The 23,885-nt window shown below is 51.5% G+C and overlaps 1 protein-coding gene across 1 annotated transcript; it reads left to right on the top strand.

Annotated features, from left to right (window-relative positions):
* The first annotated feature begins 1,478 nt into the window (after positions 1-1,478).
* Positions 1,479-22,267, top strand: LOC136110669 (dynein axonemal heavy chain 9-like). The gene is made up of 11 exons (XM_071817759.1): positions 1,479-1,793; positions 7,765-7,961; positions 8,615-8,773; positions 10,254-10,384; positions 12,017-12,228; positions 12,422-12,655; positions 15,164-15,331; positions 17,212-17,328; positions 18,053-18,203; positions 21,125-21,193; positions 22,141-22,267. Exons 1-10 carry the CDS (start codon positions 1,641-1,643, stop codon positions 21,154-21,156), a joined length of 1,554 nt encoding a protein of 517 aa, XP_071673860.1. The 5' UTR covers positions 1,479-1,640; the 3' UTR covers positions 21,157-21,193; positions 22,141-22,267.
* Positions 22,268-23,885: the final 1,618 nt, after the last annotated feature.

Here is a 23,885-nt window from a genome sequence, read left to right as displayed (position 1 = left end):
GAAGCCGGGTGAGCCCCCAGGGGTGCCCAGGGCTGTCCTGCAGAGCAGGGTCCCTGCACCCCAGGGCTGTGCCGGGACAGGGACTCTGCCGCCTGCCAGGGTCAGCGCTCAGCCTGCCCAGGGAGATCCCATGGCAGCAGCTGTGGGTGGAAGGAGCGACCCCCAGCAGGGCAGGCAGGGACCTTGTGGGATTGGAGGGTGCTGTGTGGGTCAGGGCTGCTCAGAGCTCCAGATCAACTCCACAGACATGGCAGAGGGTCCTTCTGAACAACGACATCAAGACAGGAACAGCTGCAAGGGAAGGAGTCTGTGCTTTCAGTTTTCCACTCTTGGTTGTCTGGGTGTGCAGTGGGAGATGGGGATTTATTTCTCTCTTTGGAGAAGACACTGAGACCCCAGTTCTCGTTAGGACTTGTCTGAGCTGCTCCTGAGCCCCTGCACACACAGAGCTGCCCCTGGGCAGTGCCAGGCGGTGTGAGCAGGGCAGAGCTGAGCACACAGCGGGTGGGACGGGGTCTGTGACACGGACAGGGAGCAGACCCAGGGACAGAGACACAGCTGCAGGCAGCACAGCCATGGGCAGGAAGAGTTAACTGCTACCAGAAATGCTGGGGACAGGATTTCGGAACCTCTCTCACATCCCCTGCAGTGCAGACACATTTCCCAGTGCAACCCCTGGTCTCCTCTCCTCTCCATCAGAGCCTCTGCCCCGAAGCCATGGGGTCCAGGTCCTGAGTCTCCACCTCAGCAGCTGGACCTCCAGGGGAAGGGTTCCTGGAACGTGGTACACAAAAAAGGTGCTAAAAGTACTTGCTCTACAGTGTCATTTCATGAGTGGCAGCAGCACAGTCGGGTAAGGAGAAGGTTCCACAGCATGCCCGTCTGCCTTTCTGTCCTTGCTTTATTTCTCAGAAGCACTGCAGTGTTCTTCCCTGTTTCTCCACCTGTTCCTGGAGCTCTTGCTCTCTGGGGTTGGGGTGGGACATGCAGCTGAAATATTCCCATGGTATGCATGGTCTTAGGAGCAAAGCACCGTGACTCAGCCTAAGTAGATCTGCCGCTTATTCTTTTGTACTGCCAGCAGATTGTGGAAGTAGAGTATAAAACCCATCCTTATGGAGAGATCTGTGCATTTTAGGCTTAGTCTAAGTAAGTGGGACCGGCGGGCAAGGACTGAACCGGAACGGCGGGGCGGTTGGTCCTACACAGGGACAGGAGCTGGACGCGACCGAGCGAGCCTCTCGCGGGTGGCTGCGGGACAGTGTACGCGACTCTACGAGTCGAGCTTTTCGACCCTCGCGATCCGTGCACACGCTCGGCGAGTCCGTGTCTGGAGTTTCGGGGCTCGCGCGTGGCGTGGGGATGCGGGTTTCGTGGCGGTGGTTTTTTTTTTTTTTGGTGGGGGTTTATTTCGGCAGGGGCGGCGGGGTCGTGGTGGTGTCGTCGTGCCCCCCACCCGCACCTGCCGCCGCCGTATAATTTCACTTCGTGTTCCGGCTCAGACTGCACGGCGAGCACAAACACCCCCCCCCCCGCCCGCACCCCAAAGCGCGGTCTCTCCCGCCCTCGCCTTGCCCCCCGCCCCCTCCGGCCCACCCGCGGGAAGGGCCGGAGGGGGTCGGCAACTGCGCGCGCCGCGCATGCGCGCTCTCCCCGCCGCCCGGCAACCGGCCCCCTGCCCCCCGCCAGGTGCCCAACGGTCAGTCGCTCGGAGTCAAGCCCGTCGGGCGGGCGGTCGCGGGGAGGCCGGCGCGGGAGCGTCTTGCCGATCGGCCGAGGAACCCCGCGCGCGGGTAGGCAGGGAGGCAGGCGGGCCGGGACGGGGAGACGGGGACGGGGACGCGGTGTCTCTATGCCTCCCCGGGGGGAGGCAAAGCCGCTGGCGGGGTCGGTTTCTTCTTCAGCCCGCGGCCGGGGCGGGCAGCGGGCCGAGGGACCGAGCGAGCGAGCCACCGAGGAAGAAGCGCGGGAGGCGGCAGCACGGGCAGGTGAGGGGGTTAGGCCTCCGACAGCGGGGCTGAGAAACCGCGGGACGCCCGCGTGCCCCCCCCCCCCCGCGCCGTCCACCCCCCCCCGCCCCCGTCCACCCCCCCCCCGCCGTCCACCCCGGGCACGGAGCCGGCAGGGACGCCCCGGCTTCGCGGGGGGGAGGCGAACTCGCTGGCGAAAGGCCGGGGCGGGGGGTGGGGAGCAACTCTGGGCGGGGATGGGCGGCCGGGCTCGCTGCGGCGGACTGGGGCGGGCAGGCGGTGGTTGGGGCCGGGGAAAGCCGCCGCCTGTGCTCTCATTGCCCCTCCTGGTACAGTGTTATTTGGAGCACAGAGTTTAGGGGATGGACAGTGAGCAATGAACGGTTATAGAGTTGCAAAGAAAAATGACCCTATCTAAAGGACAGTCTCTCCCAGGATGTGAGTCTCTGCAGTGCAACCCTTTGCTAATTGCAAGGCAGAGAGCAGATGATTCAGTAAGTGGGGTTTATGGATCACAAATAGACATTAGTAGAAAAGATGCCCTGGGAAGGTTCAACATATATGGAGGTACAAATGCCTGGGTAGAATGGATCAAATATATGGTGCAAAGCCTAAACGAGCAATTGCTATGCCTGTGCGGCAGGAAGGCCTGTGGCCCAAGTGGTGCCCTTCCCTCTGGGGTGGAGCGAAGATTGACAGGGGATGGAGTGCGTCTTAGCCTTATGCCAAGACTCTACGGCATGGAGAAATAAGTCGTGTCATACTCTCTCCCTACTGTTTCCAGCTTTGCAGGGAAAAATATCAAAATCCCCCTGGCATTTTCAGGAATAATTGGAAATCATACTGCCTGTCTCTCACGACGCGGCAGGAATGATACCAAGTTCCTAGGAACATGAGTAGGTGTGCAGAGACACGGGAAGTTGGTCCTCATATGTCCTCAAATGCTTCTTGAGTGGATCTTTGGTGGTACTGTGGGAAGATGACACTTCATTCCATTTTATCCCCCACTGGGAAGGTACCTGTGACGTTGTACAACTGGAAATTCCTTTTACCCTGGCATTTGAACACTGTGATCCATCAGGGCAACAGAAAAAGGAGTTGAGGGCTTTCCTCTGATGACAGGGTTTATTTCAATTAGATTGGGGTCCCCAGAGGAGTCCCCAAGGAACACAAAGCAAGAAGTCAAGTTAGCTGCGGGTTCTGAGTCCTTTTTGTTTTGGTAGGTAACTACAAACAAGAATGTAGACGGCATAAATAACATTTATTTATAAGTTATACTAGACAAGCAGTTAAATGAATCACCAAGCAATTAGATGCTACTAGTAGAATGGCATGGGAAAATAACATGGTCCCAGATAGGATGTTGGCAGAAAAAGGTGATATATGTCTAACCACAGCTTCAGCAGAAGAATTGGCTGAGAATTCAGGTGTAGATAGTCCACTCATGGGATTGTTAGAATCTTGGTTTGGAATATTGAGAGAAATTACTTCTTTAATCGAAGTAACAGAAGCACTGATTTCTATAGCGTGCTACATCATTGCGTGTCTGCGAGGACTTGTTCAACACCTTATTGGACAGCTCTATCAAAGCAAGTGCCTTTAGGGCCACTGCCATGCTCAGATAAAATGATCCTGCTAAAAGAAGGGGGGTGGTGCTGGCAGTGTGGGACAACAGCCTGTGTGCTTCAGGGTGGGGGCAGCGGCTGGTTCTGTAGTTAACAAAACAAGAAAAAGGCCCCTCCCGTCATGGGGTTGAAGTTTCTTCTGTCCAGGTTTTCATTAGTGTTGCCCCCATATCTACCAAAAATTCTACTTGTTTGTTCTTTTGGGTTTCTTCTTCCCAATGCGGGAAGCACCACCCAGGCTGGTCCCCCAGAAGGACCAAAAGGTGACTGTGAAAAACAGAGTTTTCCAGGTTGCGCCCGGGTTACCCTCCGTGGTGTTTCGCAGGCTTTCTTCACTCTAGAATGGCGAATCCAGGCATTCTGTTCTCCGATATTGGTAGCAGTCAGGGGGTCTTGAAATGGACCTTCCTGTTATGGTTTCAAAGTTTTCTGCCAAAGACTTCACATACTCGTCAGTAAAATGTGGCCCTCAATCAGAGGATCTAACAGCTGGGCCTCCAAGCCTTGGTATTATTTTGTGTATCAGTGTTGTAGTCACCTCCTAAGCTTTTGCTGTCCTGGTAGGGAACGCTTCTGGCCAACCTGAAAAAACATCAGTTAATACCAACAAATATCGGTACCCCCCTTTTCCTGGGAGTTCTGAACAATCAGTTTGCCATTGTGGTCCAGGCCCATTCCCTTTCCCCATTTGACCCATTTCTAGCTTGGGCATATTTTTGGGATTAGTCTGGAGGCAAAGATCACACCGCTGTCACCTCTTCCACAGTGACAGACAAATCTCTAGCTCCTGTCTCCCTAATCAAATGTTTGCGTAGTGGTTCTAGTCCCCAAGGCCCCTTCTTCTGCTCTTCCCTTCCTAAAGGCCAAACCAGGTGGGAGAAAGCCCCACTGTGTTTGCTTTTTCAGGAGAAAAATAAGTGCTAAAAAGCCACTTTGGGGGTGCCCAGGTGGATCCAGTGGTATCCAGACCCCCCCCAGAGGGAGCATCCCCCAGCACCCCCAAGTCCTTCGCAGGGCTGCTCTCAGGCCCTCCATCCCCAGCTTGTGTTGATACCCGTGGTTGCCCGGGGCAGCTGCGTCTCCCAGGCGAGCTGGGTCCCGCCCCGGCCCGCCCCCGGCTCCTCGCAGTGTCCCTTCCCCCGGGCAACGCGGCTCTTCCCCGCAAACACCCGCCGGTGCCGGCCGGATGGAGCAGGCGGTGGAGCCGGTGCCCGGCGCCGAGCGGCTGTGCCGGTGCGCGGCGCGGGGGCTGGGGGTGCCGGCGGAGCGCTGGGAGCGCTGGGCAGGCGGGGAGGCGGCGGGGCCGCTGCTGCGGAGCTTCCTGGCGGGGCCGGCGGGGCCGGCGCTGCTGCTCTGGCGGGGCCCGGCCGGGGAGCTGGAGCTGGGGCCGCCCCCGCCGCCCCCCGCCGCCCGCCGCAAGGGGCTGTTCTTCCTGCGGGCCCCCGGCGCCGGCCCCGGGGAGCTGCTCTGCGGGGACCTGCCCGCCGATGCCCTGCGGCACTTTGCCGCCCTCGTGGAGGAGGTGAGGATGAGGGGCCACGGGGGCAGGCTCAACATGAGGAGAAATTTGTTTGCTGGGAGGTGCCAGAGCCTGGCCCAGGCTGCCCAGAGCGGGTGTGGAGTCTCCTTCTCTGAGACATTGAAACTCGCCTGGACCCACCTGTGTGATCTGCTCTGTGACCCTGCGTGAGCAGGGCTTGGACTGGGGGATCTGCAGAGATCCCTTCAACCTAACCAGGCTGGGATCCTGTGAGGCCTGGGCAGCCCCGGAGGTGCAGAGGGAGCCCTGGCACCCATGAGTACCGGGTGCCCCTCGCACATGGCAGCGGGGAAGGTGTCCCCTCCTACAGACAGGCTCCTTGGCCTCCCTCCCTTCTCTGCTGATGCACTTGTACCCTTAACTCTGCCCTTTGCAGTACCATGGACGGCTTTAGAACTCATATAAACCACCTGAATGCTGATCCACATCAGCTCTGTCTATCAGTGGGGTCCTTGTGGGACTGATGTACCCACAGGTGCTGGAGGGGACATCTGCAGGTCACCTACTCCAAACCCCTGCTCAAGCAGGGCCATCCAGAGCCAGTTGCCCAGGGCCATGTCCAGGTAGCTCTTCATTATCTCTAAGGATGGAGACTTCACAACCTCTTTGAGCAACCTGGGCCAGTGCTCGATTACTCTCATAGTGAAAAAGTGTTTTGTGATGTTCAGGAGCCTCCTGTAGCTCAGTGTCGGGTTATCTCAGGTGGGCTGATGTTTTCTTAAAGAGATCGTCCAGAGGTTCGAGTGCTTTTGCTTTGCTGTGTTATTAGCCTGAACTAGACAATGTTGTTTCGGTTTATTCCTGATGGCTCCTCACCTGGAGAAGTCTCAGGAATGAGGCTGTAATGGGAAAGCAGAGGAGCTGCTGGATTTGAGAAGCTCTGATCATGATGTTTGGTATATTAAGATGGTGACTGATAGATTGGATTCCCAAGAGCAGGCTGCCAGACTGGTTATCCTGGTTTTGTGAGAAAACACATGATTTATACGGGGAGCTTTTGTTTTGATGAGCCCCGTGGTCTTGCGAAGTCTGCACAAACAGTGGTTTTGCATCACGGCTGGCCAATAGCATTGCAAGCACCGTCTGCTATGGGTAGATGGTGGGGTAGGAACACTTTGGCAGATCCTGTTAAATCCTGTTTTCTGAATGCCTTTGGGAGCCGGGATTGTGCGTCCCAGCTGCGTGTTTGCAGGCTTTGCTCTCCCCTGTGCAGACATGCAGTATTTCTGCAGGGAGCAGATTGTGCCTGGTTTTCATCCTATTTTCCTCTCAAGCTTCACTTGAAGGCAAAAGCAGCGGTGGTGCTGGGTCAGGCAGATGGGGTGGGTCTGCGTGAAGGTGAAAAAGGTCTTGAATTTCCTGGGGTTGGGGTCGTGTGTTCCTCTGCCCACACTTTGTCTTTATTCAGTGAGGGGTCACAGCTGGTGACCTTGTCCACTTGTTGCTTCACTCCTGCGGTGCCGAAGGGAACACACCTGCTCTGTGGGCTGGGGCTTCATCCTGAGTCCAGTTATCATTTTAACAGTCAGAAAGAAAATGAACGGCTATCATTTGCCTGGTTACAACATCACTGGCATTAGCAGTCCACATGCTTTAAGTAATAGAGACACATCTTGCTAATAATGCAGCTAAAACTGCTGAAGGTGAACTCGTCAGCACCTGCCCGTGTGTTCCCTGGGGTTGTGCTCCCCCTTCCCACGGCTCCCTGGGCACGAAGGTGGCTGGTCGGGTCTTCTTCGGGTCTACAGAGCCAGCCACAGTTCCAAAGAGTCTTCAGCATCCTGGGACAGCACCATGGAGGTGCTGAGCTGCTTTATTCCGTTTCAATTTTATGTCCATTTGCAGCTATTTTTATGCCTTTAGTCACCTCCCCCCCCTCCCCTACCCCCACCCTGAGTCCAGTAACACAAAGGGCTGTTGTTTGTCACTAGGGACAACCTGGCTTTGTTAGGCTGTTGCCACAGGCTGGTCCCAGTGCAGAGCCAGCCAGGATAGGTGACAGACACGGTGTTGCTGTCACAGCTCAAACAAGCCAAAAGCAGCTCAAATCTTGGCAAACCCCGACCAGCCCCACAACCCCATGCTGCCGGGTCAGTAAAAGTGCTGATAAAGGCAAAGCTCCTGTTTGGTGGGCTGCAGCTGGGACCTGGGGGACCCTCACCACCAGTGTATCCCAGGGGGTACCAGCAGACCTTCCCTTGCAGCACACTGAGCTCAGCCCAGCCCTGGCAGGCTCAAAGGGCAGCCTGACGGCTGTGCCCATGGGCAGGGACATGGGGACCAAGCACCGGGGACAGTTGTGAGGGCAAGGGACAGCAGCCCATGGGGCCATCTCCAGTTGCGGGCTTGAAAGGCTGGGAGAGCCTGGGGATGGGGCTGCTCACTTTGCCTACTGGCTTCCACCCTCCTTGGCTGCTTGGATTTGGGGAAAAGGGTGTTCTGCTGTATAAAGTGGGCCTGTAGAGATGCCCATTCATCATCAGCTGCCTCTATTTCACATGGGAACTGCTTGAGACAGCAATGGATATGGGTCTCCAGGCTTGGCCAAGCACAGACCTCAGAGCCTGGTGGCCTGTCCGTCTCCTGCTGCACTTTTTTCTCCATTGGTCTTCCGTGACTCCCGCTGTAGGTGATCGTGCCCATCCTAACGAACAAGAAGAACCGTCAGGGCTGGCCACAAGTGGTGTCACAAGACATCGTGCGTCATGTCCACAACCTCAAAAGTACCATTTTCACAGTTGTTGGCCAAGTAGACGGCAAGACCTTGCTGCCTCTCCCAGCTGGCTCAGAGGGAATTGAGGACATTGATCTGGAAAATGAGAAATCGTGAGTACCACCCCAAAATAACAGGTTCTGGAAGGTCCGGAGAAGCAGATGCGTTTGTACATCAAGTTGTCATCGTGTCTGGGCTGCGTGCGTGCCCCTGTGGAACCCCAGGAGATGTGTGGGTGCAGTGGAATGAATCACTCCTCAGACAGGACGTGGTGCGGGTGGGATTTTGTGAGAAGTTACTGCTTCCAAGGCAGTGGGGTGACCTGTCCTCAGCTTCCCAGCCCACTTGGTGGCGTTTCTTGCTGAATTAAGTGAGTTAATGACTGCAGGGATGTAGAATATTTTGAGGGCGAATGGTATGGGGAGAGAGAATCTTGCTGGATGTGTGAGTCTCCAGGTCAGATCCTGAACCTGAATGGATCTGATGTGACAATGACTGGCTGTGCAGAGAGGTGGCGACTGGCTCTTCATTTCCACCATTCACTTTATGAACAGTGTTGTTGCCCACACTGCTGCAGACGTTCAGCCATTTTCTCCAGAGTGTAATTCCTATATTAAACCAGTGACAAAATCTTATGGGGTTTGATTGTTTTGTGGTTTTGAAATGTGAAACCCTGTAAAATCCAGCTGCCCACACAGCCATTGGAAGTAGATCCAACTGAGCAATGCACATCAACAAAGTTAATCACGTACTCTGTTTACTACAGCATGGAACGGATAGATAAATCTCTGGTGTATGCCATGGAGTCGGCCATCACAGACTGGAGCCACCAGATCCAGGAGGCACTGAAGAAAGAGTCTTCAGAGCCTCTCCTGCAAGGCAGCAATCCGAACCCGAAGGTGGAGCTGGAGTTCTGGAAGAACAGGTACCCAGAGCAGCCTGGCCAGTGCATGGTGCCCTGTGGTGCTGGTTTTGTGTAGAGGGAGAGTGCTGGTGGTGGAGCTGCTAATTCCATGAGTTGAGAAGAACAGGCCACTTGGGGTTCATGTAGGCTTCAACTAAGGAAAATTGCTCCCGCACAGAAAATCATCATGATCTGCAAAGTGCCTGGGAGGTCACTGGGCAGCTGGCTGTGTTTTAACTTAGCCCCACCACAGGGGCTACACCTCAAGGGACTTTTTTCAGAAATGCCCTTTACAGAATCCCAGGCTGGTTGGGCTGAAGGGACCTCTGCAGATCCCCAGTCCAAGCCCTGCTCACGCAGGGTCACAGAGCAGATCACACAGGTGGGTCCAGGCGGGTTCGAATGTCTCAGAGAAGGAGACTCCACACCCGCTCTGGGCACTCTTTGGTCACTGTTCACTAGGAGCCATCCACAGGAGTAATTGCTGATGGACACCTGCTGGGGGCTGTCTGGAAATGGTGCATCTCAGCTGGCTGCTGTTCATCTGTCAGGGCCAGAGGGGCTTTAGATGCTCAGGAGCCTGGGAGTGGTATTTCCTCCTGCCCTTTGAAAACCTTTGTGCTGTACTGGTTCAGGCTGACTCGGGGCAAAGCCCTGCTGGCTGGAGAGCTGTTGCTAATGCCTGCAGAAACACGATGGCTTTTTTTCAGCGACGTTCTGTCAGTAGCAGAGCTGCTGTCATGCTGAACTCAGCACTTTCTGTCCTGTAGGGTTTGTCTGTGCCTCATGCAGCTTTCTCCCATTTCCACAGTCCATGTGTAGCTGGAGGAAGCCCTGAATCAGGCCCAGGGGAAACAGATGATGTTGGGGGACAGCTGATGGCCCAGTGTAGGTGGGTAACATGGCCACCAGCATCCTGGTGTGCATCAAGAACAGTGTGGCCAGCAGGCCCAGGGCAATGACTGTCCCACTGTACTCAGCGCTGGGGAAGCCAAACCTCAAATCAGTTTTGGGCCCCTCAGGCCAAGAAAGACCTTGAGGTAGTGGAGTGAGTTGAGAGAAGGGAATAGAGCTGGTGAGGGGCTGGAGCACAAGTGTGATGGGAGCGGCTGAGGGACCTGGGGGGTTCAGCTGGAGAACAGGAGCTGAGGGGAGACCTTCTGATCTCTGCACTGCCTGAAAGGAGCTTGGAGCCAGGGGGGTCGGGCTCTGCTCCCCAGGAACAAGCGCCAGGAGCAGAGGAAACGGCCTCAAGTTGCGCCAGGGGAGGCTGAGGTTGGATATTAGGAAACATTTCTTCCCAGAAGGGGTTGTGAAGCATTGGAACAGGCTGCCCAGGGCAGTGCTGGAGTCACCATTCCTGGAGGGGTTGAACAGTCACAGAGATGACATTCTCAGGGACACGGGGCAGTGCCAGGGGTTAGGTTATGGTTGGACTCGATGATCTTGAGGGTCTCTTCCAACCAACTGATTCTGTGATTCTGTGTCTCGGTTGCTGTAGGTGTGATGACCTGGAATGCATTTACAACCAGCTGACAACGAGGAAGGTCAGGAACATGATGGAGCTGCTGGAGAGAGTTGAGAGCAGCTACATCCCAGCCTTCAAAACCATGCTAATGGATGTTGAGGCAGGTGAGATGCTGGGGCAACTTTACCACAGTGCTGGCTTCTGGCCTTTCTTCATGGCCTGGTGTGACTGATTTCAAGCCAAATCTTTCTAGTTTGTGAATTGAGACTGGGCTGCTTGTGCTTGAGTCTAGGCTTTTGTTTCCAGGCTGGGACAAGCTCCATCGCTGGTCTGTTGAGCCAGACTCTTGCCAAAGTTCAGGGTGAATGGGTTTGGGAATTTATTCTGCTGTAATAAAGTGTTTGCATTACTCTAACAGGACTCACCTCAACTTCCACCAGCTCCTCTGGTGTTATTATGCAGGAACGGGAGTTCAGACTAAGAGGACAGATCTTGTACCTAAGACTGCTTTGTTAGAGCGCTGCTTCTCAGGCTTTGGCCACTGCAGCCCGAATTTCCTTGCTTTGCTTTGCTTAGGGGAGTTGAGCGCAGCCCAAGGAAATATTGCAAATCCCTGTCTGTAGTGAAAAACAGTGTAGTCCTGCTGGTCTGTCCCTGCAGACCAACACAGCTGGACATCCATGTCCAACCCAGCTGCTCTCTGGCACAATGAAACCATCTAGACTCTGTTAGCTGTGCACGTGCTGGCAGAAAACACTGTTCTTCACCACTTCACGTGCAAACATTGAATCTCTTAAGGATCTGTGTCACACTCTGCATTGTGCAGTTTAAATGGGCTGGAGAAACACCCCTTATATAAGGAGCCAAGGGTTCATTGTTAAACTAATTAATACTTTCAGGGTTTAATCAAAATACAACAAATATTTGGTTTTAATCCGGCTACAGCGATACTAACCCTAATTGGATAATTTGGACTATAATTGTTAATTTCCATTACAGCGCAGTGCAGATTTGTGTGCACCTGCTTTTAAGTCTCTGCCCCTTTCCCTGGCATTGTACTGGTGTGACTGCTGTTGGTGGATTTGCTGGGAGGGTGATGCTGATAGTGGGAGTCTCTTCTTCCTTGGTCTTGGGCCTTAGGGGTTATTTTTGCATGCATTCAAGCACTTCTGTCACTTCTTGTTGGTCCACAGGTTTAATTGCACAACGATCTGGTTTTATTAATGCTTGCGCTCTGGGGTAATTCTTCAGGGTAAAACCACACAGCTGTACAGAGCTAAGCTAAAGCTTTCGACGAGTCAGACATCAGTTGCTTTACTGTTGACAGGTTTTCTATTACAGTCAGGACTAGTGGGGCCGTCGTCATCTGCCCACTGGACAAGGAGTTGCTTGAGCCAAAACTGAGCTAAAAAGGGCTCAGGCCAAGGCTGTAGAGCCTGTCGTGCTGTACAGCAAGGCCATGGCTCACAGCCATGGCAGCACTGTATTTTTGGTGCTGTTGGGCAAATTCCGTGTGACTTTTTAGCAGTTGTGGACTCAGGCTCTCCACGAAGCCCTGTCCCAGCTCCCTGTCCCCTGCCATCACATCAGCTTATTTCTGTTCTGGTTACTGCCGCAGGTGAGTGATGTTCACGAGTGAGTGACCTGCAGCACACAGGTGGCTGAGGGTGCTCAGTGCTTGTCAGGACAGTTTCTTTTCCCAGGCACTTTTCCATGTGGTGAGGCCAGCACCTAGCTGGGAACCCAGCACACCGCAGCTGGGTGGTTCTTACCGCTTCTCACGTCTCTCAACACAGCTTTGACTGAAGCTCAGGACGTTCACCTGCACCTGACACCCCTCAAGCGCCGCTTGGAAGACGTAGAGAGGGTTGAGTTCAGCGAGGTGAAGCCTTTCCTGCTCCCCCTGCTCCACGTGGTGTGTTTGATCTGGGTCACCTCCAAGCACTACAACATGCCCGTGCGGATAGTGGTGCTGCTCCAGGAGATCTGCAACCTTCTCATTGAGCAGGTCTGTGGCTGTGATGCCTGTGTTTGCAGTCCCCTGTGTCCCCTCTCCCCTTCTTCCTATTGTCCTTCCCTGGAAAAGTGATTCTTTAGGCAACATTTAACTTAATAAACAGGTTCAAATGTGTTCAACACAAGAAGTCCTTGTTTTCCATGATGGCAGAAGTGACCTCTCAGGTGTGATTTTGCTCTTCCAGGCCCTGGTGTACCTGTCTCCAGAAGACCTTCTGAAAGGGGACATGGAGGAGAGCCTGGGCAAGGTGCGAATGGTGCTCGGTATCCTGAACATGTTCAAAGAGGCATTTGAGGAGAGAAGGGAAAAACTGCACATGTATTATGAACCAGGCCAAGAAGTGAGGGAGTGGGACTTCAGCTCCACGATGGTGTTTGCGAGGCTGGACACCTTCCTGAAGAGGCTGGAGATGGTGGAGGTGAGACTCTGGTCTTGAAAAACATTGCAGACCGTCAGGAGAACTCTGTAGCCAGGAGATCACTTGCTGGCATCTTTCCTTTCTATAGCTTCACCTGATACCAGGGAATGGGGCCACTCTTTTGCTGTTAGGTCTCCTGTTACAGCGAGTCTAAGACTGTGTTTTACTATGTCCTGCTCAGTGCATATGTAAGCTGGTCAGGTTGATAGGTGTGTTTATTGCTCTCAGGAGTCCTGTTGGACTCCTTGCTCCTGTTGGGGCAAGAAAAGGAGGATTACTGGAGGTGTGGTTTGCACAGCTGTAAATAAAGCAATGTAATCTCCCAGGTCTCCTGGTGCCATCAGAGACAGATTTAGGTTATGGTTGGACTCAATGATCTTAAGGGTCTCTTCCAACTGAAATGGTTCTATGATTCTATGACACCCTAGAGCTGGGTCCTGCCTGTCTTGGAGAGGCCAGATGGCAGGATCCCCTTGGCTGTGCCACGTGGGCCTGGGGAGGAGCAGGGACACGTTCCTCACCAGGTTGTCCCTTCGCATCCTCATAATCCATCAAACTGGGGTGCTGTGGCTCAGGGGTGTCCCTGTTTGCCAGATCTGTCACCTGAGGCAGGGACATTGGGGTGTCATCCCTGAGCTCCCAGTGTGGCCAAGGGCTCCTTGAGCCACAGGAGATGTTCTGCAGAGAGCAGGTCTGAGTGTGAATGTGGGAGCTCCCTATGCTCTCCTTACCACATGGCTGTGTCTGGAGACCACAGACATACAGACACCATATGTACCTGTTATACAGACACTGTATATACCTCTTATACAGATACTGTATGTACCTCTTGTACAGACCTTGCATGTACCTGTTATCTCTCACGTGGCTGACCACACACATTCATCTGCTCTCCACACACATCCCAAATGAATTTCTTTGTTGATTGTTGCTGCGTTCTCAGTGTGTAGGGTTGGATGGCCAGTGTACAGGTTGCTGGTGTTTGCAGTTTTACTGCTTTAAATGTGCCATATACTTTTATGTGTTCCTTAATTAACTATGTTGAAAACTGTCATGACTGGTGCCTATTTTAAAAGTATTCATAATGATGGTTTCCAGTAGGGTTTGATGTGAAATAAACCAAATTATGCTGGTCAGTGTAGAGAGGAATATAAATAGACACAGGAATAACTGCAGGTTATCATGAGGACAGTGTTGGTGACAGGTTTACTGGGACCCTGTAAAGGCTCTGGGGCACTGACTGCTGGGATTCCATGGATGCCATGGGCACACTGTGGATATGGGCTGCAGACAAAAGCCAGTGGGGAGGTTTTGAGCTGGGGCACTGTGCGTTTTGACCAGTGTCTGTTTCCTCCTTCCGTGGCTGTCCCACACTCCAGGGACAGTAGAAGCTGCAGTATCTGGAGTCAGAGGGAGAGCCTGCGGAGTGAGCTGTAAAACAATAATTAAAAGCATAGTGCACACCAGCCTGTTAATGAGGAAAACTGCTGCATCTCTCTCCGTCTCAATTTCCCCTCATCACTTCATTTCAAGCAACCTTGCAAGACAAAGCAAGGGACAACTGGTATTTCCACATTATTTTTTTGCCTTACTAGGTATTTGTTCAAGCGGATGTGCTGGTGTGTCGAAGTGAATATGAATGCATATGTGCATTTGTTTTCGAATTTTCATAAAAGCTGCAGTTACACTGGTGCATGGGTAGCCCATGAGCACGTGAAGAGGGAAGGATCCCTTTCCTTTGGTTCGTTGCACTGTTTCATATTACGTGTCTGTGGTAAAACCTGCTGCCCTGCTCGGGTGGCCCCAGGACAAGTGCAAGCAGAGAGTGGCCACCAGTACATTCCTGTGCACATTTCTCCTGGTCCTCTGAGACAATGGATGTTCAACCAGCCCTTACTTGGCCCTACCTAGGGAGACAGATGAGGTGGGATGGCAGCAGAGCTGCCCAGTGCTGCCACCACCACTGGGGGAGCGGGACATTTTCCCAAGAGGTGACACTGCCAGGCTGCAGAGGATGGGAAGGGAAGGGAAGGACCCGTGTGCCACCTCAGCAGAGAGGGCCAGCGGGGCAGGTGCTGCAACAGCCACTTGGACACGTGGAGGTTTGACTGCGCAGGAGCTTTGGACAGTTTGGGTACCTGTAAATATTAGAAATCTGTCCTTGGTTAATACCTATAAAATTGGGATTCTTAGCTATGCTGGATGACATAGAAGAGTCTCATATCCTGCTTTGGATCTGTCCTTTAAATACCCTTAAAAGCGATTTTACAGTTGTCATGGTATTTCTAGTGGCTGCAGCAGGTCTCACTGGGCAGGGACGTGTTATGAGCAGCCACTGATGCTCAGGACAGGCAGATCAGGCTCCCCCCTTCCCATCCCTGCCACCCAGCCTGAGCACCAGCGCTGTGCTTGGGAAGGTCCCTCAGCAAGTGCAACTCTGTCGTGACAACTGTTGTCATCTTCTTTTGTCAACATCATGACCTGTGTCTCCCTCCGTTGACTTTGAAGGATCTCCTGGCAACTTCCTTGGACTTGATGAAGCTGGAGAAAATTGAATTCAGTGGGATTAAAGGGAAGACCCTGGGTCAGCAGGTCCTGGACATGTATGAGGAATTCCAGGAGGCATACAAGGTGTTTTCAGAGCGAACCTATGACTGTCTTGACCTGACCAACACGGTAGGTGGGACCAGTTTGCGGGAACATCAGGAACATGTGCATGTTTCCAAAGCAGCAGTTTCCTGCTATCTTCTTCCCAGCTCTTTCCTCCTTTCGTTATGATCTGATCTGGTACTGGAGGGAACAGGGAGCCGCTGGCCTTTCCTGCAGAGATTTGGGACTTCTTGCACGTCTATATCTAACATATCTTGCTAGATCAGCACCTTAGATCAGTGCAGCTGGGAAACTGGGATTTCCATGAGTTATGCACAAGCTTTTGCTGTACATGGTGCTTGCTGAGGTATAAGAGCTATACCAACACCCACATCTCTTTGCTTTCCTGCTCTTGGTATTTACCATGTTTCCCCAAAAAAAAGACCTACCCCAAAAACAAGCTATAGCATGATTTTTCAGGATGCTTGAAATATGAACCCTATTCAAAAAATTAGCCCTAGTTACAGTTCATAAAAAAGTCAATTTAAATAGGGTCCAGGCAGCTATACATGTAAAAAAGTAAGCATCTTTTGCAGCAAAAATTAATATAAGACGCTGTCTTAGTTTTGGAAAAACAAGGTAGTTTGCCTGATGAGGGCCAACTCAGATCATCTCTGGGATGTGTTCGCTCCTGCCTAGATGAACACATGGCATCTGGGGCTCTCAGAATTCAAGGATGCTCTATTTTATTATCAGTAGTGCTTTAATTAAAGGAATATTCCCAGCCCTCTGGGACCTGCCTGGTGTGGGGATGGGTGGCTCGTGCTTTGCTTCCTGCAGCTCCCAGTACATCTCTGCAGGGGGTGGCACGTCCCCAGTGTTTCTTGCTGGAAAGCTGCTTGCTCCATAGCACCCCTCCTTCAGCAGGGCAGGCACAGAGGAGAGGTGACAGTGGCTCTGCAGGAGGTGGCTTGGGTTTGGCGACCCCATGGCCATTTGTGTGACTCTGAGTCATGTTTGTTCTTTCAGTGCTCTAGTTTTGCACCCTCTGCCACTGCTGGAGCCGTTTTTTTTAGCTAAAACATGGCATCTGGATCTGCTGGAGCTCAGCAGTAGCAATAGTAAAAGCTATTTCCTTGCACTTTGTCCTTTGGAAAAGAGACACATGACCTCATTTTTAGTGGTTTTGTCCAAGCTAGAACAGAAGGACTGTCACGGACTGTCAAGTTCAGTCTTTGATTTGGACTCTTTTACGTGTAGGAAAACAAATATAGATGTTACTCTTGAAGTTCAAAGGATTTATTACAATTGAAGCAAGAAAAGCAGTGCAAGAAGATGATGGAAATTACAGAAACCCAGTGCTGTTGAGTTTGCAAAGGACCTCTGGAGATCACCCAGTCCACCTTCCCTGCTCAAAGCAGGCTCAGCTAGAGCAGGACTGTGACTGGTCAGGTGAAATATCTCCAAGATTACCTATGTCCAAGTGTGGAGACTCCACAGCCTCTCTGGGCAACCTGTGCGAGTGTTTTGAAACTGCCTCACTCACAACCAGCTCACCATGGAACCACAGGCTTGTTTTGACTTGAAAGTAGGTTGGATTTGGGACTCAGCAGGTGCATCCGTGGGTTTTCTGGATGATGGTGTGGTCTTCAGGCCAAGTGGTGGGGGAGAGGGTGTGGAAATAGTCCATCTTGCCTGTAGGCTGAAGATAGTGCCATGTGGGCTGTGGAAAGCGCTCAGGACCAAAGGGTCCCTCCCAGAGAAAGGGCCAACATCTCAGCCATGGGACAGCACAGAAATGTTCTCAAGCTTCGTGAGGACTTTGCCACGTTGCGATGGCTGAAGATTGGCCAGAGGCGTGGCTTAGTTCACGGTGAATAAGAGAGGGCATCTCTGGATCGAGGAGTTACAGGTACCTTCCTAGTGCCATCTTGCAGCCTCACAGCTTGTGTTTTGCCTTTGTGCAGGACTTTGAGCAGGATGCCTTTGGTTTCCAGCAGAAAGTAGAAGACATGGACCGTCGGCTGGGCACCATTTTCATCCAGGCTTTTGATGACGCCTCCAACTTGGACCACGCCTTCAAGGTTTGTTTATCGCTCCCTTGCTCTTCCCTAAAAGGGAAATCAGGGCACCCGGCTCGGTGAGAATCACGCTGAGGAGACCAGGCAGTGCTGGAGCCACAGGCACATGGGGCTGGTGTTTGCTGGTGGGACAGTGGGACTTGTAGCTTTTGGGCTGCTCTTGGTTTGGGATGCTCAGGCTGGTGGGTCCCTCACAAAGCTTTTGGATGCCAGGAGATATATTTGTGTCTCTCTCTGCAAGTCGGGGGAAATCATGCTTTTTCTAGGATTTCCTGGTGAGAATTGATATTGTTAGTATCAATTTGTTAATATTATTAATACATGGATCTGTTTCAGTTTTGGAAACAGGTTTTCTAGAAACAAAGCTGGTTGATTTATCAATTAATCTATCTTGCAGAAATAATAAATGGTATTTTTTTAAAAAAATCAATATAAGCATTTGTAGAAAAGACTTTAGCAAGTGACAGTGTTTATCTTTGTGAGTTTTTTGAAAAAAATAGAAAATCTTGAAGCATTTGAAGAACAACAGTTGGAATGTGGTCCAACCCCAGAGAAAGTCTGAGAGGCCCCGTAACAAAGGGAGCAAATTTCCTTTTTCCAAAGTGCCCATCGGTGCGGACAGTATTGAAGCATCTGGGCCGGGGAGGAAGGTCCCAGCTGATCTCTCTGCAGGAGTCGGGGTTGTAAATTTTTCCCCTCTTCTTTTCCTGCGTGTTCACCCCAACAGCTGCTGGACATGTTCGGGAGCCTTTTGGAGCGACCGGTAGTCGCTGCAGATGCTGCTGGCAAATACTCCGTCCTCATCAGCATGTTCAGCAGGGCCCTGGACCACGCCAGGCTGATCTACTCCCGGCACATCCAGGCAGAGCTGAAGCTCGGTAGGTAGAACGTGCTGAGTAAAATGGGTTTTACAGGGAGTTTGATTGAGATTAATTTGGGGGGGAAATGATTTATTTTTCTAAGGAACCCAAAACTTTACAAATTGCAGATGTTTTCAGCCTCTGTAGCTCCTAGTGGCAATGGAAATGCCTGGGAAAGCTCTGTTCTTAGTATTAAAGCAAATAATTGGTTAGGAGTAAAAATACCCTTTTTCAAATGTGTATGCATGATATGTGACTGGGAATGGAGACACATGCTGAGCTTTTCTCCCAGCGAGGCTGTGACAGGAGGTTTCTCTCCACATTTGTGTGCTGCCTCCAACACCCCATGGGACCTGCAAACCCACTCATGTGCTCCTCAGAACGAATTTATTTTGTTTCCCTTACAATGCTTAAAATGCAAAGTATGCGAGTGGGACTTTGTAACCAAGGGTCTAATCAGCCTTTTCCAAGTTTATTATTCCCCGTGACTGTTGGCACAGGGGGGAATGGGTGGATTTCTATCAGATTATGAGGATTCAAGTGTGTCATTTTGAACAATAACCTATTTACTTGCCTCAGAAAGATCATACTGGAACGAGACAAGTCCTGGACTGGAGAGAATCATGGAGAGAATCATTTGCTGTGAATTTGTGGTTATTGTTCTGTGGCTGTTAGATAAGGCGGACAGAAGTAACTCCTGGTCAGAAATCCCTATGTCAGTGTTTGTGAGGGGCGGGGAATGTGTCCCAGGCAAGGGACACCTCACATCAGCTCAGGTTTGGACATAGTCTGGGCTTCTCGTTCGATCTCAGCTCCTTATTCAAGATCCAGAGGCACTCGCCTTGGTCACAGACCTACATCAGTGTGGCAGATGTTGGATTTAAGGAAGGAAGCTGGGAAATCAGAGCAGTTTTCTGCAAATGAGGTTCTGTTGTTGCATCTTTGGGGTTACAAGTGCAGTGTTCAGTCCAATGCTGTTCCAATGTGCCCTCCCCAGGATCCCCCCCTGTGCACAAGAACATGCCGCCGGTGGCTGGAGCGCTGCGCTGGGCGCAGGAGCTGCGAGCGCGAATCCAGGTGCCGTTTGATCACTGCAGGCACATCCCACATCTGTGCGTGTCTGTTCCAGCTAAGTTGCTTTATGACCACCTTGCTATCTTCTCTGTAATCAATCTGATTTTCTTTCTGTGGTGAACATTATCCCATGGTTATAGCTGAAATAATTCTTAGTCAAAGAGGTGTGAAGTGGTTGCACTGGTGCTTTTCAGCTTCCTTGTGATCATTATTTTTTTTAAGAAACTCATTAACTGGATTTGTTTTGAAGCGATTAAGAGGCACAGTGGGCTATTCAGCTTTCAGACATGGTTCCCGGGTTGCAATTGAAAGAGGTATCAGAACCTTTCCTGCTGCAATCCCACTCAGCATGTTCTCCAGGACCTCCTCAGCTGCAAGTCCTGGTTCTGGCATCATCCAAGCTGTGAATAGCAGAGAAGTGCTGGGCTGGACTCAGCTGAGATGGATCGGTGGAGCTGGGTTTGCATGTTGGGGAGCAGACGAGCATTTTGTTGGGCAGAAGAAAACTTTCTCAGCGTTAAACAAAGGAGCCATCTCCCAAGATCAAGGAAAGAAACCAATGCTGGTATATTTATCACCCAAATGCTTGTTATAACGGATGGTGTCAGGGAAGTATGGCCTCATACTCACAGCTGGCACCACATGAGACAACATTTAAGAGCTCTGTAAGCAAGGCGGTGTTGGACTTATGACAACTGAGGGTGTTCTAGGGACTGCACCTGGTAGCTCACAGGAATGGCTTCACGTGTGCTGGTCAGGATTCTGTGTAAATGGATCCACTTTTTTAATGTACTTGACCAAAATAACTTGACCGTCACTGTACCATGTTTGTAACCTTCTCTCACTGTATCTTGCCATTAAGTGTCTTTAAGTGCACAGTTATTCTGCAGCAGCAAAGACATTGGTGCAATGAAACAAACTCTTGGGCTGTTCCCAGCACAGAGCCCAAGTTATCATGTCTGATTTGAACCTAAATGGCAAATTTTTGTCCACCATGAAGGACCCAGATCTGCATTTCACACTGATTTTCTGTCCTCTGTTTAGAGTAGTTAATAACATGCTCTGCAACGGTGGTGACATGATGCTGTTGAAAGGGAAAAAGGATTAAAAAGGAGAAACAAAAGTGGTTTTGCTGGGATTTACTTGGATTTGCTCAGAGGACTTGTTTACTTGCAGCAGGTTTCTCAGCATTTGCCCAGCGGTGACTGCTCAGGCGCTCCTTTTTTCCAGCTTTTGGTTAAGTTAATTCAAGTTTTGTCAATATGTCCTCCAAAATCAACAACCATCTTGAGGAAAACTTGGATACTGTAGATGAAACAGTGGGGAAAAGACAGCATGATAAGAATTCCTCTGGCCTGCTGTTCCCTGGGCTGTACAGCCCTGGCAGCGTGGCCAGGGCTCTGCCTCCCGCACTCTGGGACACCTTTGCTCTTCGGTTTGAGGGGCATGAATTGGGCACCGCCAAGAGCTTCGTCTGCCGGGAGCCACACTCTGCTTCTTTCTGTGCCTCTTTGACCTCAGAAAGTGGTGGCTGGTGAGCAGAGGTTGCCCTGCTCTGTGCAAACACCGGAGCATTGAGTATGTTACGGAGACCAGTGTTCCTCCAGCAGCTCTGGGCCCTTGTTCTTCCCCCAGGACGTGGTTCTCATTTGCCAGTTGCCATGCAAACACCCGCAAAAGGGCGCACTGGGGCTTGGAGAGCTTTTGTGCAGTGCAGTGGTTTTGGGCGATATGGTGGGGTTGGAATGTAAGATCCCCAGCCAGGCTCTGCCTGCAAGGTGGTGGGTGGTTTTGGGAAGGGGTAAATAGAGACTGCAGCCTCACAGGGCTAAATGTAACGCTGAGCTTGTCTGTTGTGCCACCAGCTGCTTGGACTCTGCTGAAGGAAGAAGGGTGATAGAGAAGTATGAAGAAATGATCCAGCTGCTCGACAGGTAAGTGGTGGCTCAGGCATGACTGTAACTATATGAAAAAAAGCCAAACCTTATAGAATCATAGAATTGTTTTGGTTGGAAGAGACCCTCATGTCCATCCATTAACACAACCCTGGCACTGCCCCGTGTCCCTGAGAACCTCGTCTCCACGTCTGTCCACCCCTCCAGGGATGATGACTCCACCACTGCCCTCGCAGCCTGTTCCAATGCCCGACAGCCCTTTGGGGAAGAAATGTTTCCTAATATCCAGTCTGAACCTCCCCTGGTGCAACTTGAGGCCATTTCCTTCTCCTTCTCTAAACCACCTTTCAGCACATTTGCAAGCCCAGGGCCTGAGAATGTCTCTTTCTAAGCCAGAAGGAATTTTGTGATGAGAGAGGAGGAGGAATCCTTTGCTACACACCACAGTCTTTCTGTGATATCTTGAAATGAGGAGTTTGCATGGGAGGGACAGGGGCTGTGCAGCCCAGCAGAAATGTTGGAACGAGATTCTTTTGGATGTAGGAGATGCTGTGGTAGAAAACCTGAGCTGACCAGAAGTCTCAATCCACTTGTGCCCATTCACAGTGTACTTACCGTGGCTGTAATGTGTGTATTCCACAAGTGGGAGTGGGATTCGTTGCACCTCACTTAATATCTTAATGTTTGATGCTAAAACTGAACTGATTGCTCTGAGCTTTTGAATGTTTGTCCCCAAATTTGAATCCTCTGCTAAGAATGGTACTTGGGGGATCTTTGTTTTCCTGACTTGATGCTGTCACTGGTTTTCAGGTGTTTGTCTTTGAAGCCAAGATCTTTATGGAGGTGGTGTGGGTGGGTTTTAAATATTCCTTGATGTTCTTCAGCCCTCAGAAGTGGACTTGGCTTTTATTTGGTTCTGTGTCTTGGTGTGCGGGCTTGGCAGCTACGTGGTGGATGTTTTAATTTGTTTGTTTGTTTTTCGGCAGGTATCAGGAGAAGCTCTATGCAGACTGGTCCCAGACAGTCTCTGGAAAATCACAGTACAACCTTACTCAACCGCTTATCCGGCGAGATCCAGAAACCAAACTGATCACAGTTACTTTTGATCCCCAGGTAAGAACTAGCTTTCCTGTCTGCTGGAGGGCACGTCTCCAAGCTGTGCCCCACCGTGCATGGCAAGTCTGGTGGGATCGCTACTAGATCTGTTCTGCTGAGGTCCCTGGAGCATCTGTGATGGGTGACATGAATTAACCATCCCCTTTGTGGGCTCTGTCTCCTGGTAAAATATCAGGATTACAGGTTAAGCAGCGCAGATTGTAATTAAAGCCAGAAAGTCTGTGAGTAGCCAGATGTTAACTGGTGTCAACATCTCCAGAGCAGGTTGGTTTGACGCTGGTGTGGGGAGCGTAGGAGCATCATCCTACAGACGTGGGTTCGTGTTATGTTTACCTGAAATCTGAGCTTCCTGAAAGGGTATAAAAATCCCAGGAAAGGTTTGTTTTGTTACTTCAGTGTTGTGGCTGTTGGATTTCCTTAATTGTGGTGCAGGAGGCTTCCAGTAGGTCTCTGTTCCCTAGGGCTGCCCTCTCCAGCACAGGGAGGCCTGACCATCCCCCTGCCCAAAGCAGAGGCAGGGTCCAAGCCAGCAGAGTGCAGAGGTGGATTCAAAGGTTCTGGGGCCTGATGAGAGCTGGGGCCTCTCAAATGTGAAATGCCATTTGCTGCGGAGGTGCTGAATCTCAGGGGCCTGGGAAAACATCACACACTTCCCCCTTTCCCTGGGACTTGCTGCTGTTAGAGAAAAGTGTTGAGGTTCCAGAGCTCATTCCAGCTTGGCTCTCAGACAAAGGATTTGTCCAGCTCCTTGGAATCTCCTTGCTAAGGTGGGAAGCAAATGGCCCCAGGGGATGTTTTCCACCCTTCACCCTGGTGCCAGGGTTTGGAGCCTGTGACGTGCTGAGCATGTTCTCAGCTCCAGTCTCTGAGTGCTTCTGCGCTGCTCTCAGCTTTCCGTACTGAGGACTGCCTCATGTCCTCAGGTGCCTGCTTAGCAGCCCCTTCATGCCCTTCAGAGCAGATAGGAGCACCTCATTTTGCCTAAAGGGAGGATGTATTTGCAACCCTTCAACATTAAAGAATCTTCCAGAGCTCACCTTCCATGGAGGAGAGGGAAAGAGGGTAAGACATCCTTGACACCATGGTGGGGATGTCTCAGACATTCCAGTGCATAAAAGGGAGGGGAGTTTGGTTCTATCTCACTTGGCCTCCTGCTCCCTCAATCCCCTGCTTTTCCCTTCCTCCCATCCCATCCTCTTCCATCCACCTCCTCAAACTGCTCCCTTCACCCTTCTGCGCTCCGTCTTTCTTTCCTCTTCTTGTCATTGTGGACATAGTCACTTTAGTATTGTAGGTACTCCTCACCCCTGCCATTGCCCATACAATATACTGAATTTCTGTCACCCAGCCAAAATGTGCCGTTTCAGGAGCATTTTCCCTCTCACAAGCCACTAAACTGAGCAAAGATTTTTTTTTTTTGTCTTAGAAGTGATATATTGCGTTGGAAGACCTTGCTGCTCCGTTTGTTGCAGGGACTCACTTCTACTTGGGTTTATAGTTTAATAACCCACTCAATCCCGTTCCATCACAACTCAAAGATGCTTTTGGTTGTGCCTCCTCCTGCAGGCACAGTATTGCTGAAAGACTGTATTGATGAGGAGAGCTGAGAAGACCA

Source organism: Patagioenas fasciata, chromosome 21 (assembly GCF_037038585.1).
Source record: "Patagioenas fasciata isolate bPatFas1 chromosome 21, bPatFas1.hap1, whole genome shotgun sequence".
NCBI lineage: Eukaryota > Metazoa > Chordata > Aves > Columbiformes > Columbidae > Patagioenas > Patagioenas fasciata.
Note: the sequence above shows the minus strand (reverse complement) of the source record. Positions and strands in the feature narration are given on the sequence as shown.